Below are 18,103 nucleotides of genomic sequence, written 5' to 3' on the forward strand. Positions count from 1 at the left end.
GTTTCACCTTAATAAAAAGTTTATATTAAAAGTTGTTATAAATTGTCACAGTAAATAATATCTAAAAAATTGTACAAGAAATTTTATTCTAAGAAATATACTCAGATTTAACGGAGAATAAATTATTTGTTACAACAAAAATGGAATTTATAATTTTGAGAAAAAAATTATTACCAACCAAAATAATCACATTGCTTAATTATTTGATCAGTGTTATCAAGTTCAGTTAACTTTCAAAATTGATTCTTTGAAATAATAATAATACCGCTGAAAGTGTAACCATTGATTAATTTTAATCAATTTTGTTATTTTTTTTTTTCTCAAATGGGGAAACAAATCGGAACTTAATTTATAAAGGAAATGCGTCGAACCCTTCCAACACCGACCAAATGTTTCTTTTGATGCGCAAAAAAAAATAATAAAAGATTTACAAGATAATTTTGAAACTAGCAAGTATTAAATATACAGGTTGACTTTTTTCAGTGTGTTTTTTATTTATTATCATTATTTCTTAGGTATGTAACTGAAATCATTATTAAAATGACATTTTGAGAGGATTGAACATTAATTAGACGTGTGTAACCATTAACATTGGGTTTATGTAATTAACAATTATTTTACCTTTACATTAATAATAATAATAAACTCTCTGCGTCACAATGCAGTCCTGAAGCAGAAGACAAATACACAAAGTTACAAACCTTCCAATTATGGCCATTTCTTAATTTGATGTTTTTCCTTGGGTCATAACTTAAGAACAAGTGGTGTGAGGTGTGCATTATTAATGCATAAACAGACCCGGCATCGGTGGCACACAATACGTGAGTTTTGGTCCACTTTGTGCCTTGTGGCTTCTCTTGCGCGTGGAACAGAACTCATCCATTCTTCTCCATATAACTCACTGCTACCTTACCATTTTTCCTCCATCTCTTATGACAAATTCTCTCTGTTCATAGAAAATAAAAGGTTTGTATGCAGATGCGATTCGATGCCATCCTTTTTTCTTTCCCTGTTCCAGATTCACACCATGTTATTCATCACGTCTCCAATTTTCTCCTTTCTCTTTCATATCTAATTCAATTCATATAATTCAAATCTCTCTTTTCTCCAATTTAATTGCTTACATGTATACATATATGTTTATTTCTAAAGATTTTATCTTTGTATTATAATTAACACTGTCATGTGCGTGTTTCGAACGAGGCGCAGAAGGAAGAAATGGCAGGAGAGTCATACGATGAGGCCGTTGCAACGCTGACCAAGCTCATCAGGTGAAGGAAAAGTTTACTTTTTGTACTTTGTTTTTCAGTTGCGCAGAACTTAGATAGTATTTTTGTACCTTTTTTTAATAAAATAAATAAATATTATTTCCACGATTCATACAATAGAAATTGACATTAACATATATTTTTAATTAAAATTTTAAATTTTGATCAGAAAATATTATCAAAAGACATATGATGGCGAAGCTAAATTTCCTCCTTATTCTCACCAAAACAAAACGACGCCATCGCTTCCTCCGTTCTGTAATTAAGACAAAAGTAACATTGTTCTTGTCGTAAGGCGTCAGTTCCCCCGTTATTTCCCATTTCCCAAAAGAAAACCGCGTTTGTTTCGTTAAGACGATGAGGTTGGTGGTGTGGACCCGGCCCATCCACGGGCCCACGCCTGCAGGCCCTGACGTGTTAGTTATGACTTTTGTCTATAATAACGTCACCTTTTTGTTTTGGCAGCGAGAAAGCCGATCTCGGAGATGTCGCCGCCGCAAAGATCAAACAGTTGACGGCAGAGCTTGAGGCGAACGGATCGAAACCGTTTAACCCTGACGAGAGGATCCGAACCGGTTTTGCCCATTTCAAGAATGAGAAATTCGAGTACGTACAGGCTATGCTTCTATGGTTTTCCTTGCCTAGCTCACTGTGTTTGCTGCATTTATTTCGTCTTGAAATTCCTCGCCTTAATTGAATTGAACTGAAGTATAGTTTTTTAGTTATTGTTTAATAGTTAAAATTAAAAATTTATTTTAATAATTAACTATAATATTAAATATAATTTTTATTAAAATAAAATTTTAATTTTAATCAATAAATAACATTATTAGTATTATAAAATAACAGGTAAGTTTTGTTCCTTTGGAATATACCAACTTTTTAGTGTCTTTGCCTTGTGAAATGCCTTAACTGTCCCTTCTGGATAATTCGAATGTTCCGATGAATGGAAGGGGGCGGTTAAGTTTTGACCACTTATAGTGATAAGTATGTGTTATCATCAAGTTCCCTTGGTGTGGGCCCCATGTCGGTTCCAAACGTCAAAACGCCAAGAGACACGTCTTCTTAATGGTACTTATCGGATTTAAAGAGTGATAAGCGACAGTATAAGTAGACACGTTTAATATGTCACACGGAGAAGAAACGATTGCAAAGGATCACGGACGTTCCACTACCTTTTTAATATGTTTTCAGTAAAGTTTTGTTTTAGTTGATAAATTATAAGTAATTCGTTGGTTTTATTCAGTTTTGTGAAATATTTAATTATTTTTTAAAATTTATTAGGAATTATTTATTTGTATTCTTTTATTTTTATTGTTATTCTACGTCACAAAGTTAAATTAAATGATTTTTTTTTGCAATGTAAAATATCAAAGTAAAAGTTAACAAAATTAAATTCATTGATATTTATAATATTAAAATTTCATTGATATAATTAACTACAAAATAAATATAATTTTAGTTTTTCTAATGTGAGTCAAGGACACATGTTAAGAACATCAAATAGATTATATTAAATGTTTTAAATTATTATAAAAAATAGTAAATTATTTTTATAAATTTGAAGATAATAAATATTTTATTTTTAGTAAAAAATTATTTTAATTTTTAACATATGACCTTAAACACACATTAGATAATTTGATAGTATAGTTTTAGTAATTATTATTTTTAGGCCAATAATTAACAAAATCAAAATAAATATGTACATCTAATTGAGTGTCATAGTCAAAAGGAATTTGGCTCTTTTAAAATAAAAAATATGTTATTGAATAATATAGTAAAAAATATATTAAGAATTATGATATATAAAGTATTTTTAACATTTGTTTAATTTTTAACTACCTCCCTTTTTAATAATTTTCTTCAAAATAAAGAGGGAGATTATGTATATATATATAATCTCTTTATGTTCAAGTGCAATTTTTATGTAATATTTCTTTTAATAAATTTTTATAATGTTTAAATATTTAAAATCAGGATTTTGAAGAATAAGGTTAATATTTTTCTTATTATTATTGTTATTGCAGGAAGAATCCGGAATTGTTCGGGGATCTTGCCAAAGGCCAGAGCCCAAAGGTTAGTCATGTTATTAGGGTCTTCAATGACTAGGTTATGGTGAACAAAAATAAATTTCAGTTTCTTTAGATCTTTTTAACATTATAATAGTTTTACTTGAAATGGTCAATTTCGTCTATCTCATCTAATTGTCTAATTATTATTATGCATGCAGTTAGAACTTTTCATATTCATACATATGTTTGACCGAACTTCTGATATTACCAATAGTATGCACGCGTTAACTATGACCGTTTCATTGCAATTTTATATTATTTGAATCTAATAAACATTGTGCTTATGGTATTACTGAAAAGATAAAAGTATTATTTGACCTAACTTTCTGTAAGTGTTTTAAAGAAAACGTCAGGTCAAAATTTCTAGAAAAGTTCTAAAATAGAAGTAACTTTTAATAAAAATAGAAAACTTTTATAATAGTAACTAATTAAAGGATCTTTTATCTTCCTTAAAAATGAGGATTCTTTTTTTTTGGCTAACAAGAGAAGTCCACAACTACATAAATTTTCTATAATTTAATTATTTTAACAAGAATTTTATAAAAGAATCTATGAATTTAAAACTTATTGATTAATACATGAAGTTATTTTCTCAAATACATTCTTAATATATAATTAAAGTATTGTTAATTACTGATTGTTATAACATGGCATTTCCCACACGTGCAGTTTATGGTGTTTGCTTGCTCAGATTCAAGAGTTTGCCCATCCCATGTTCTGGATTTCCAACCGGGTGAAGCCTTTGTGGTCCGAAATATTGCCAACATGGTTCCACCATATGACAAGGTTCATTTTGCGCATTAAATGTTTGGCTTATGTAACACCATTAAAAAGAACAAATTGAAAGTAAAACAGTATTCGGATGTCATAAACCTGCTTCAAATTTGTCGTCAGAAATCTTCGTTTAATTTGATGTTTCCAATACCCAAGTTTGACTGGCCTTTTGTTGTTGCAGACGAAGTATTCAGGAACAGGGGCAGCCATTGAATATGCAGTCTTACATTTAAAGGTAAATAGCCATCCACTTCCCTATAATAACTATTAAGGTAGGTCGTGCATGTGAAAAGGATAACGATTGGTGGGGGAGAAATAGCCTTTGCCTCATTATTTCTTGGGATCCACACGCATCTTATGTTCACTCTTCACATGAAATCACTATTTAAGATGCATGTGGACAAAAGATGCAGTTTCTTGTGAATACTTAAGGTCATTTTTTTCAAATAGTTTTTTACGTTTTTTGTTAATTACAATTAGTATTTCATCTCAATAAAAATTTGCATTTAATATTATCAGAAATTATTGAAATAAAATTTAATTATAATTAAAAAATAATATAAAAAATTAATTATCATTAAATTTTTCCCTTTTATATATATATATATAAAGAGGTCAAAAAGTAGTTAAGCCAACAAATATTACTACAGCAATGAGGAATGAGTGAAAAACTAAATTTAACCCTGACTGTAATTTAATCACCACACACATACATATAAATTTTCAATTTAAGAATAGTTATTTACTTATATTTTATACCGTATATTAAAATAAAATAAAATAAAATAATAAAGCATTAATTAATAAATAAATTATGTAAAATTTTGTACATATTTTAGGAGAATTTTAAAATTAATAGTCAGAATGACAAATTTCACTTTTGATAAAAAGCTATTAGAGGATATCATTTGACTAAATTTGACAAGTTTCATTTAATCTTTATCCTACACACAGGTTTACTTCTTAACACACAGAATCTAGTTAGTATCTTAAAAGCCTTATTTAAAAAATTAATAAATATTTTTATTAAAAACTTATTTTCTAAAAATATTGGTAATATTTGTTAAAAAAATTACATTTAATTTTTAAACTAGTGACATATATACAATATATTCCAGAATGAACTTTTTCCAAATTAGGTTGCACTCGAGGAATGGTAAATCAATACCTACCCACCACACCATCCATTCAAGTCATAAAATGGAAAACATAGGGAGAAGGTGGATAAATTAGTGTTGGTGGAGCACGGATGGATGAATAGAATGCTTTTCTTTAAAACTAGAATAGCCTTTTACTTTTCTTTTCTAGTTTTTTGTGTGTTCTAATAAAAGGGAATATCTTACAGGTGGAGAATATTGTGGTTATTGGACACAGCTGCTGTGGAGGTATAAAAGGCCTCATGTCTATCCCAGACGATGGGACCACTGCAAGGTAAAGTCTACATAATTATTTCTTGGATCTCATAAAAGCAGGGTTAAATTATTTTGCCAAAAGGATGAGTACAGAAAGTACATATCATATATCATATATTACCAAAAACAAAAGTACATACGAATGTCTTCAACTGTTAGGGTAACATTTTAGAATTTCCAAAGTAACTTGATCGTTCACAAATCACAGATCCCTTTTTTCAGTCCTGATTCTATGTAGTGTCATCAGTCACATGCTAGGCTCCATAACAGTAAATAAACAGTTTGATTACACCTTAATTATTAGAGGCAACTGGAAGGCACCATAAAGCAATAAGGGGGCAATGTTTTTGATACGTTGCTTACCAACAACATATAATTGCCATTTGTCCAGCATATTAGTGAAACATGTTGAACATTTATTACTTTACTGTTCCCTTGTTTTTCTTTGTCAAATTATAATGTTCATCGGCCATGAGAAAGGACAGATGTTTCTATTAGAAAAATTACCATGTAAATGACTTTTTGCTTAGGATTGTTTGTATATCATCACTAGTTATTGGATTTATTGCTTGTTAGATTCCGAATGAATTTTGCTAAAGAAAAGTTTTAATTTAGTCCTTTAAAGATAACAGTGTCACCACATAGATCTTTTAATGATTTGGGCCATCACATTAATTTTATTTTTTTTTTGAAAATTTAAATTTTTATCACATTAGTTTTCTAAAGTTTCTACTACCAAATTAGTCTTTTTGACACCACTATAGTCTTTCACGAGGATTAATTTGATGAAATAATACATCCTTTTCCTCATAGATGTACTTCCAATAAATTAAAATCTTATGTTCACCACTTTAATTATTTTTAGATTTTTGGAGAATTAATTTGACAACAAATTGAATATTTGAAGGATTAATTTGGTGACAAATTTTTTAGATAATTAACATGATAAAATTTCAATTTTTAAAACTAATTTGATAGTCTAAATCTTTAGAGGACTTGGTGGGATTTTTTTTATCTTTATAGGATCAATTTGAAATTTCTCTCAATTTTATTATATTACATAATATAGTAACGCAGACAATGAATGACATTGAAAATGATTTCATTCCTGCATTATACAGTGAATTCATAGAGAACTGGGTCCAAATTTGTACTCCAGCAAAGTCCAAAGTTAAAGCAGAAGCAAGCGAATCAGAATTCTCAGACCAGTGTACCAATTGTGAGAAGGTAAGTGAAATTTACTTCAGGGACTCTATTTCCCATATCACTTTGTTATTGAATGGCATAAGTTGTTTCTAATAAGCTATGCGATGCATGATTTGTTTCTATTTAGTTACACTGTCTCGTATTAAAGTTTATTACCACTCTTCAATGCAGGAAGCAGTGAATGTATCACTTGGGAACTTATTTACTTATCCATTTGTGAGAGATGGTGTTGTGAAGAAAACGCTTGCTTTGAAAGGTGCACATTACGATTTCGTTAAGGGCACGTTTGAGCTGTGGGATTTGGACTTCAAAATCTCATGCTCTGTATCCGTTTAAGATCACTGAAGCACCAAACGGTGTTCTAAACTCGAGGTGCGTGATGATGTACATGAATCCCTTTGCAAGTGTTTTGCTGTTGAAAAAGAACCCTCTCCCCTTTTTCTTTCTTTTTCCCAAATCCCCAGAAAAGAAGCAAACACTCAGCAAAAATAATGGTCTTTGAGACCAACTCAATAAGTTTTGTTTTCTACCGTTTTCTATGCTACTTAGAGGATTTCTTTCTGCAAACAATTATAATGTTCTAGTCGGTATGGAAATTTTTTTTAAGTTTAAAATATAACTCACAAAATGGTCAAATTCAATTATGTTATATCCCTTCAAAAATAAACGTTTTCTTAGCAATCTAGTGTGTACTCTGTTACACTTTCAACTGAGTTATTCAATCAATAGTTGAACGCTTAATCTGTTGCTGAAAATATGAACGTCGTAAAGTTTTTTACGAGCTAAATCCACAGTACAAAATTTTTCTTTCGAACAAAAATTACAAAAGCTTTAAATTGAAATCTTCTCATCACACAAGGGACAGCACTTGTTTCATGCCAAACGCGGGCAGCTAAGACAGCAGTTGCTAAAAGACACAAGCAATAAATGTATAAAAAATGAAAAAAAAAAATTAAAGAAATGATAAATATTTATAAATACATTTCCATCCTTGTTCCTAATATTATTTTTCTTATTTATTCAATAGTATTTATTTATGATGATTGTTATCATACCTCTAAACTTGAGAGAGTTACTCTTTTTTAGATTAATGACTATAATTTCTCTAATATCTTAAAGATGAAAAAGTATTGACGTTTTTTTAAACTAAATCACTAATCCTATTTTTTATTAACATAAAATTAAAGGTGAAAATTATTTTATGTGTAAAAGAGGATACTGAATTTTCTTAATTATAGAGAGTACTGTAGATTTTACCTTTATTTATTGATGCTTCCTATAATACTTTGTAAACTTGAAAGAAACGTTGTATACCTTTTATATATTTATAGTTATGATTTCTTTAATATTTTAAAAATTAAAAGATATTTATATTTTTTAAAATAAATCACTAACTTCACTTAATTTATAAGACACTATAAAAATTAACTTATTTAATTACTATTTAATAATTTAAAATAAAAAATATTATTTATTTGAGAAATTTATCATATCATAGAATTTAATTTAAATACATTAATAATAAATTATACTGCCATCTAACACACTTGATTGTCATATTAATATTAAATATTAATTTTTGTAATTATATATATATATAACACATAGTCACATACTTTACTTTATATATATTATTTAAAATCCTTTACCAACTAATTTTCTTGAATAAAATAAGTTTTTGTTAGAGTGACAACGAGATAGTGGTGTGAGTTATAAATTTCTAAGATTAACAATTATTAAAAAACTATGGTAGGATGTTGAAAATCATGATTTTCATAATTTGCATAATGAGAAAGGAATTACATATCTCTATCCATTATTAAAGAGGAAGAGAAACTTCAACACCTTTATTTCCTTAACGAGAGAGAGATGGAAAAACATGTTTCTACTCCTATGTTGGCCTTCTCTATTCCTTCTACTTTCTTGGCGGTGAGAGGAAGAGACAATATACTTTCTAGAAGAACCATATTTTACATAAAAGTGAGACAATCACTTTCAATTGCTAACTACATCAAATAGCAGTTAATTTCAGAAGCTGCTCTTAATCCTTGACGAGTCACATGAAACTTTCTTGAGGCATTTAAAATCTTACATTCTTCTATTTGATTCAAGTGACATTACTTAATATCTTAGACAAATAAATAAATACATAAAATTAACATAATGCTCATTGATATGACTAAATCATTAAATACAATGAGTAATTATAAATCATGATTAATAATCAGAATTAGTTATAGTCACCATTGTTGTCCAACACTCAATGATATAGTCCCTTTAATGTGCCATAAATTAGTCTTCTTCTTGACACAACCACTAATTGAAAACCACATAACTAGTCTAACATGATGTCTTTATTCAAGACGTACCTATTTATATTACTATGATACAATTATGCATAATATATAAAATATAAAGCAATAAATAAAGAAATGTACAAGAAAGGGTTAAATTGTATGTTAAAAAACCTTTTACAAAACAAATGATTTAGAATTTCACCAAAAGAAGAAACTTTTAAGGCAACCATTTGAGTTTTAAGACAAATCTTCTTTTAAAAAAAAGTACAATGTGATAAACTTAAAAAAAGATGATAACAGATTTGAGAAGATGATCACAAAACAATCATGTTAGCATATAAAAGAGCAAAATGAAGAACACCGATGTTTATGTTAATTTACTCTCAATAACTACAGCTACAATCGATCTTTGTCACATAGAACGATATTTTCATTGGATAAACAAGGTATACGAATAATTTGAAAACAATTTTAAGTATTTTTTGAAAACACTAAAAGACGGTAATATTTCTTACCAAGCCTCTTCGAGCTTTAGCTGGAAAATCAGAAAACTAAAACACTTGACAAATAAGAGTTTTAGCATGAGAGCATGGTAACAACAAGAGTCATTTTGATTTTGGCCCAAATATTTCTTACCAAATCAATCATTTTGACTTTGGCCCAAATAACTTTAAATATACATTATTTCGCAGAATGATATAACGATTACCTTGAAAGCGGCGCAACAATATGATTTAAATATGTTTTTATCATATATTTTGATATGATCATGATTTTATTCTCTCTAATTTTTTATTTGATTTTTTGATTTTTTTTAAAATTAATAATGTCGATTAAAAGCATCTAAAAATAAAATCATTTTAAAAAAATTAAAAAAACCTCGTAAAAAATATATAACTGAACATTTTTAAATCTATTTTTCTCATCAATATTTGAAGTGTACGGTTCCAGTATTCAACAGCTAGCATCAATGCCAAGTAGATGTAAGAGATGAAACTCCACTTCTCCTTTGGGTTGGAGTAACAGATTCTCTTGCAACGGAAAAGGGATCAAATTGGAAATTCAAAACTGCAGTTTCATACTCTTACGTCTATAGAAAGTTTTGCTTTCAAACAATTTTAATGGAAAGTTTAAAGTAGTAAGAATGCACAAATGAAGTTGTTCATATATTTTTGAACTTCAATCTAAACTATTATTTTCACATAATCTGAAATTCACTAGACGCATAGCAAAATTGGCTATCCCTTTTATTTGATTCAAGGGATGGGATGTATTACAACCTTTCCAGTGGCTCGGTTTGTTTCAAGGTAAGAGAAGGCTTCAGCAACCTTGGCAAAGGGGAAAGGACCTTTGGGGTCTACAATTGGCTTCACCTTTGCACCCTCTAAATATGGGTTTAGTTTCCTCAGAACAGCTCCATTGGAAGTAACTACAAATCTGAAGCCAGGTGGGGTAACAGCACCTGTGAGTGCCACCACACTGCCACCTTCTTTAATAGCCTTCACTGCCCTGTCACATTGCCCTGCAAATCACCACCAAGGAATGAACCATGATAAAAAATGAGTCATTCAAATTTGTGCAGGGGAAAAGTGGGTTTATGGGAATAAATTTTTTTGTGGACTTTCCCTAATAATAGATTATATAATATTTTAATGAATCTATGAATATTTATTCAAGCTAACAAATTTGTTTTCTAACTGGAAAATGCCATTTGATGATCTGCTTATAGCCGCATAAGTTTAATAAACCAGGATCCTCTTGTGTTAGTAACTAACACGACAATGTTATGTTATGCGAGAGAAACCCATCATTATTTGTGTAGTAGGATTCATTGATCTTTCTTTTATGCCTTCCTTTCTCTAACTTGATATTGTCATTTTAGTTAATAACAATGAAAGAATCCAAATCATAAATTAATTATCTAATGAACTAGAAATTTGGGCTTGCAACAATAACAATTAACAAGACCTTGCTAATTGTTATTGTGGCATTCTCACCAACTGTTTGAGAACCTTGTATGGAAGACTGGAGGAACAAGATTGAAACAATGAAAATAGAATTTTACCAATGGCATCATAAACCACATCAAATTTTTCTGGCAAGTCTTCAAAGTTCTCTTTTGTGTAATCAATAGCCAAATCAGCTCCCAAGCTTTTCAACAGGTCCAAATTTCTAGTGCTTGAAGTGGCAGCAACTCTTGAAGCTCCAAAAACATGCTTAGCTAGCTGTTAATCATTGAAGGTATGGGTAAAATATAACTTGGCAGTTGTCAAGTGTACGATTTTTTTTATAGCACTTTAAATTTCTAACACACCTCATTTTAAAATAACCAGAAATGCATTTCCTCTATTGATGCTTACTTCCCACTGGGTGAGGTCAGCTATTCATAAAGGCTAATCAAGTAAATATACTTTCCTTTTTCAATTGTAGAACATTTTACATAATGTTTTAAGATAACTCTAGAAGGCAAAACTTCTGTATTAGTTTATGATAAGAAAAGGTTTGAAGTACTCCAAAACCATTGCAACTAGGAACGATGTTGCTCCTACAACCATAAACTAAAAACAAACTTACAATCTCTGCATCTGTCGTAAAATTGTAGACAAACCTACTGACAATCTCGCATCTGTCATAAAACAGCGGTCAAACCTTTCAAACCCACAACAGGTCGTAAAATTTTGTAAGAGTGTGGTTTTAATGATAGATTTAACTAGTCTTGGAGGGAAAAAAGAGGAAAAGCCAAAACAAAGCTTCCATCAAATACCAAGTTTGCTGAATAAATGTTGAGCTGAGTACTGGGTAGAAGCTTAATTTGCCCGGGAAAAGCCTATACAGTGTACAAGTACAATTACTATTCAAAATGGCTAATTTGTTAGCAAGCACTACCATTCACCAATGAATATACTCCTAAACTTTTTTCTTACTAAGCACTAACAATTAGTAGTAAGATCAGCGATATCAGATGACATGTAGAGCGATACACTACCAAGAAATGGTATGAGCTGAGCTAGTTGAAACCTTTAGTAATTAGATAATTGGACTTAATCATTGATTCATTGTCTAAGTGACAAAATCTCTATAGTTAATTCAGAGACCGAGATGCAAAATCAATCTTTATGTGACATTTGATAACTCAAAATTATTTTACATATATTATGCTAAAGGAGGAGAAGCTTTAAAAACTGCCGCTGATATATTTATTTGAAGTGTGGAAGAACTAATGCAGAGAGTGAATACCTGAATAACTAAGCTTCCAACTCCACCGGAACCATTTAGAATAAGAATAGATTTACCAGGAGAAAATCCAGTCCTCTCCAAACCCTCATAAGCAGTCTCAATTGCTAGAGGAAGTGCAGCAGCTTGAGCAAAGTCCAAATTCCTAGGTTTTGGTGCCAACAATTTCTCTTCAACAGCCGTGTACTCAGCCAAAGACCCAAACTGCTTAGGCCCTTCTAGTGCTTTCTCATTTACGTCTCCATATACTTCATCACCCACTTTGAAATCCTTTACTTGACTACCAACCTTCACCACCACACCCGCAATATCATAGCCTGGAACAGTCTATGCACAAAACAAGCCAAATTCGTTACATTACTTAATTACTCCAACAAAATTATGAAATCAGCTCAAACTTTTCCTTCATTCTCAACCTAAATTCTCTTGCAGACTGCATTAACCCACCATATCTTTCAACATAATTACTATAAGCTTTCCTCAATTGCTGAATATCTTCTTCAATTATATATATATATATATATATATATATATATATATATATATATATATATATATATATATATAGAAATCATCATTTTCATCCCTGAAAGATGGAAACGTTGAAGGACTATAAATTGATTGATATTTTTCATTTTTGATGGATGAAAATGATGATTTTCATCGTTTAGGGATTAATATGATTGACTCCAAATCTTGCAGGACTAAAATTTCATCCAATATAAATGAATTTATATCCAAGGAAAACACTATTTTGATCCTTGAATCATACTCCACCCTGAAAGATGAAAACTAACGTTTTTGTCACTGAAAGATGAAAATATTGAAGGACTAAAAAGATTATCTTTTTTTTTCTTCCATATTTTAGGAACAAAAATGACCATTTTTATCTTTCAGGAATTAATATGACCACTGATATCAAATCCTTCAGGAAGCAAAATGGTGTTTTATTCATTTATACCCATTTCATGTACAAGAAAAAAACAATTAAATTAAGACTCCATTTAATTGCAATGTAAGAGAATAAAATAACCATACCGCTAATTCAGTTATCCTTTTTCCCTGGGAACATAGGAATGTAAATTTAGCACCTACTAATCAAGCATGATTTTCTTTGATAACTCCTCACACACAGAAGAAAAGAGAGAATAGAAAATATAGAAAGTGAATAACCGGAAGAGGAGAATCAGTGGCCTTGAACTTTCCCTGCCTTCTCTTGGCATCAACAGGGTTAAGAGCTGCAGCAACAACTTTGACAAGAACTTGATCCTCCTTCACCTCAGGCACACCAACATTAGAATCAAACTTCAAAACATCTACACCTCCATATTCCCCATACACCCATGCCTTCATCTCAGAAGCCACAGGTGTCACTTTCACAGCCTCAGAAGAAGCAGGTGCGGTAGCCTGAGACTTCACCAACACTCTCCCAGGCCTTACTGAAAATGGAACCTTGTGAGGGACACGGGTGTTGAGTGGTGTTATTGGGTGTCTGCTTTCCCGGAAAGTGAAGGAAAATCTGAGAGAAAGTGGAGAAGTTGAAGGGAGTGAAAGAGGGTGTGAAGTTGTGGAGGAGAGTGGAGCACACAGAGACATGTTTTGAGTAACGGTTTATCACTTATCTCCGCTACAACTTCAACTACCCTTTCTTTGGTTAACTTATAACGTTGGTGTTTTGTTTGTTACTTTGTACGGCACCAACGTTGGCTTCATATGCACTCGCGTCCACACCACACGATCAATTGTTGCTCCACCAGTCACATAGAAGAATAATAATATACACGATAATTTTATTTTTCTTTCATTTCAATATTTCTATTTCTCTTTCTTTTATATTATTTTAATTATCATTTTTTTTTATCTATCTTCCTCTTTCTTCTACTCAAAACACTAGAATAGTTATAAATAATTTTCCAATAAAATACAACAAGATAATCATTTTACATGACCTCTTTTTCATAAGTTATTACATACACAAGTGTATCAATTTAAAAAAGATAAAAAAAAAAGTTCAAAATAAAGGTTTTGAAGTCTTAATTTTTTTTAAATAACATTTATTATAAAATATCATATGTTTTAAAATGGCCTATTTTGTTTTTTATAATTTAAAATTTATAAATATTATGATTTTTTAATTTAACTTCTTATTTTAAGAAACCTTTGTTAGGGCTTTTTAGAAACACAGAAACAAAATAATTTTGAGTAATATTTTTTATCCAGTCACCGAAACTATAAGAACAACTACAGGAATGGTTGTTGTTTTGTTAAAGTGTACATGGATGGCACATTTTGTTCGAAGACTAGATTTCACATTAAACTCAACTGTTACATGGAGACCTATTATGTTTGAACCCAAAAATTTTGATTAATAATAAGACTAGAAGAGTTGAATGAATTTTTATGCTATAAGTCACTCATTTGTTAAGTGATAGAAATTAATGAAAATTTTCTAAGTTATAAATTTTTTTATAAAGATTATATTTACTGAGGTATTTTATTTATTTTAGTTGAAAAGCTTGTTTAAATAATAGCGTTTCTTATTACAGTACTTTTCCTAGAGTTTTTTAAACACTAATTTTTAATTTCGTCCCTTCAATTTTAAAAATTTAACTTTTTTTTTTCAATTTTTGAATTATTTTCTTCATTAAATCTCATTAAAATATAATTAAATAACTAAATCATATATTTTAAAATATAAAACCATTAAAATAATAATATAAAATAATGTATATTATATCATTTTATTTGATATTTTTAAAATAAGAGTAAAATTAAAAATTTATAATTATTTAAAAATATAAATTTACTAAATTTTAATGCTAAAATTAATAATATCTTTATTTATTATTTTAAAATTATTAATGAATTCAATAATCAACTTTACCGAACTCTTTTTATTCAATCAGCTAAGTTTTTAAGTTTTATCTATAATTTGGAACTTTTAACTAACTTATTTGCTTAGTTTTACGAAACACATAAAAAGTAATACAAGAATTATCATTTATCATCAGGATAAATGGGAAGATACAGTAAAGCTTTTGCTAAAATTAAGTCACTCTCCTATATTCCGTTTCATAATTAATAGAAATGTAATAAAAATGTAACGTGGTATTAATTTGTGTAGATTAATGAAGAAAAAAATATAAAATAAAGAATAATTAAAATAAAATTACACATTAAAAAATATAAAGATTAAAAATGTAGGTAATCTTGGAATGAACACAGAAAAAATAGAGTGAGATACAGGGATCGATATTAATACTCTTGTGTAAAAACGACGCCGTGCAAGCAGCTTGTGAGTTGTCGTGTTGTGCCCTTTTTCATGTGTGTTAAGGGACGCTCTGGAGAAATTGGGAAAACTCTAGAAAGCTCCAATTTTGACGTCGAATTCAAAGATCGATGAATGTTGTTGTCTTTCTATTTCTTTTTTTCTGGTTACTATTCTCTCAACGTGTCCCGTGATAAACATTTTTTCTTATTTTCAATGCTATGTTCTTGGCAGCGTTGCACGAGTTAGATGGGTATACAATTAGAGCCCAGTCGTGATTTGCATGTACATTTTACATGTATAAATTATAATTATTTGATATAATTGTTATATGAAAAAGATTATCAAGTACATAGGATTTTATTCATAATTAAATTTTCATTATTTTACTTTTAAATGATTTTTATAATTTAAAAATAGTTTTAGTTTATATAATTTACTTTACACAACCTATTTTTTAAGTCTTATGTGAAGTGACTTTCCTTTGATTCTAAGCTTTAAACGGTTGATTAAAGTTAAGATCGGAGATAAGTTAGTCTATTTTTTAAAAAATTAATTATAAATATTATGTTATTTTTTAATAAAAAAATACATGTTATTATTTTCATTAAATTATTCTACATAAAATTAATTTAAAATTATATTTTAAATATATTTTTTTATCAATTTTATTAAATTAAGTTATTTTACTTTAAAAATAAAATTTATTAAATTAAGATAAGTTAAAATTTAAGTTTATAAATATTTATTAATTTTGTTAACTTCACAAGTTATTTTTTTATATTTATTCATAAATTTTATAATATTAAGTATCATATATCTATAATTTTTACAATGACAATGATATATTTTTCTTACCATATTAAATTTATTTAAATAAATTATTTTAAACATTTTAATAACATATAATTTAACAAATATAGCTAATATTGCTTTTCATTGTCACTTTTTATATCTCGACTATAAGTTTAAAAATATTTGTTAAATATGTGATGTTCTTAAAATAATTTTTTAAAAATAAATATATTAAAATATTAAAATGTGAAAAATTTTATAATTAATACTCAAATAAAATTATAAAATAATGTAGTAAAAAATTATTTATAAAATTATATGAATAAAAAATCTTATTATGATTTAATAATTACCAATAATATAAATAAAAATTAGATAAGTAAGTAAATTAATTTGATAAATTATTATATTTTATGTAATATTATTTAATAATAATTCATTCTACATATTTAATATTATATAAATTTAATTGTTCTTTATCTATTTTTTAAGCAATTTATTGATCTATAAGGTTATAGTAAAAAAAATTATATAAAATAAATATTTTTAATAAATTATAATAAATTTTTTATAGGTAGTTGACTCATGAATTAGCTCTAATTTACTTAATCATTAGACTTTTAATTTATGAACTTTTTACATTATGAACTTTTTGGCTTTGTGAGTTTTTTTACCCTAACTCATGGAAGTTAAGCTAAATTAGTTAAAAATGTCCAATTTGACACCTTTATGTATACTTTTAAAATTTATTTCTTAATCTTTTGTAATTTCACAGGTTTATGTTTTGACGTCTATTGGTTTTTACTTTGTTTAGGCTTTGATTTCTATGATTTTATATTAATTTTTTTTAATTTTTATAACATACATTTTGTAACAATTTTACTATTTTAGTCTTTATAATTTATTATTGTTTGAAAGTCATTAAGTGATGATTAAGCAAATAGTTTTTTTGTAATACTTTGTCACATAAAATACTAGCTTTAGATGTAATATTGAATAAATAATTAGTCTCTAAAATATATGTCCTTTTTTTCTTTTTCTTTAGTCTTGCAAGATTTTAAATAAGTTAGCTTTTTAATATTATATTCGACATCAAAGTATTTCTTTATTTGAATTCACTCAATAGACAATGTTTCATAATTTTTTAATTCTTTTATTTTTATTACTATACGAAAAAAAAAAGTATTTATTTGATATTATGTGAAATATTGTCTACTTAGTTAGTTAGTTATCACTTAACAAGTTTTAGTTAATAGTAAAATTTATTTTCAAAAGGATAAAATTTTATAGAAATAAAATTGACTAAAAAAGTTTATAGGGACTAATTTAATATATATATATATATATATATATTTAGCAATTATTTGTTTATTTAAATCTAAAAATTTGTATAAATAAATTCCTTTTATAAAAAAAAATTATACATAAAATCACAATTCTTACCTATAGACACAAAATATCAGAAAGCCTTTGTAGTTGTGTATAAGTGTATCTTACACACAGAAGAAAAATACCAAGACTTATATATAAAGAAAGCTAAATTGGTAATACTAATATCATCAACAATAATAATAACTAGTTTAGTAGTATGTCCAATAAATATATATATATATATATATATATATATATATATATATACTTTAATAATTAAATAACATAATTTTATAAATATAGAATATTATAATATATTAGAATGATCAAAAGACAAAAAATTAAGCATTAAGAATTTTATATTAATGAGAAATTTAAAGTTTACACTAGGTAACAAGAAAAT

General features: G+C 27.9%; 2 protein-coding genes across 4 annotated transcripts; one reads left to right on the plus strand and one right to left on the minus strand.

Annotated features, from left to right (window-relative positions):
- Positions 1-663: 663 nt before the first annotated feature.
- Positions 664-7,664, plus strand: LOC113857494 (carbonic anhydrase 2-like). Of its 2 annotated transcripts, XM_027489456.1 has the most exons (9): positions 664-966; positions 1,210-1,271; positions 1,734-1,874; positions 3,299-3,347; positions 4,013-4,129; positions 4,299-4,352; positions 5,463-5,548; positions 6,651-6,756; positions 6,907-7,664. In XM_027489456.1, exons 2-9 carry the CDS (start codon positions 1,219-1,221, stop codon positions 7,069-7,071), a joined length of 771 nt encoding a protein of 256 aa, XP_027345257.1. In that variant the 5' UTR covers positions 664-966; positions 1,210-1,218; the 3' UTR covers positions 7,072-7,664. The 2 variants fall into 2 exon arrangements, with proteins under 2 accessions (XP_027345257.1, XP_027345258.1); XM_027489457.1 differs by lacking the exon at positions 664-966 and having other exon boundaries at positions 1,195-1,271; positions 6,907-7,263.
- A 2,263-nt stretch (positions 7,665-9,927) lies between these two features.
- Positions 9,928-13,914, minus strand: LOC113857906 (NADPH-dependent alkenal/one oxidoreductase, chloroplastic). Of its 2 annotated transcripts, none has more exons than XM_027490189.1 (4): positions 13,440-13,914; positions 12,270-12,593; positions 11,098-11,257; positions 9,928-10,554 (listed from the first exon to the last, which is right to left on the minus strand). In XM_027490189.1, exons 1-4 carry the CDS (start codon positions 13,860-13,862, stop codon positions 10,289-10,291), a joined length of 1,173 nt encoding a protein of 390 aa, XP_027345990.1. In that variant the 5' UTR covers positions 13,863-13,914; the 3' UTR covers positions 9,928-10,288. The 2 variants fall into 2 exon arrangements, with proteins under 2 accessions (XP_027345990.1, XP_027345991.1); XM_027490190.1 differs by having other exon boundaries at positions 10,068-10,554; positions 12,270-12,554; positions 13,440-13,908.
- Positions 13,915-18,103: the final 4,189 nt, after the last annotated feature.

Source organism: Abrus precatorius, unplaced genomic scaffold, assembly GCF_003935025.1.
Source record: "Abrus precatorius isolate BTA unplaced genomic scaffold, Abrus_2018 Scaffold2, whole genome shotgun sequence".
Classification (NCBI taxonomy): domain Eukaryota; kingdom Viridiplantae; phylum Streptophyta; class Magnoliopsida; order Fabales; family Fabaceae; genus Abrus; species Abrus precatorius.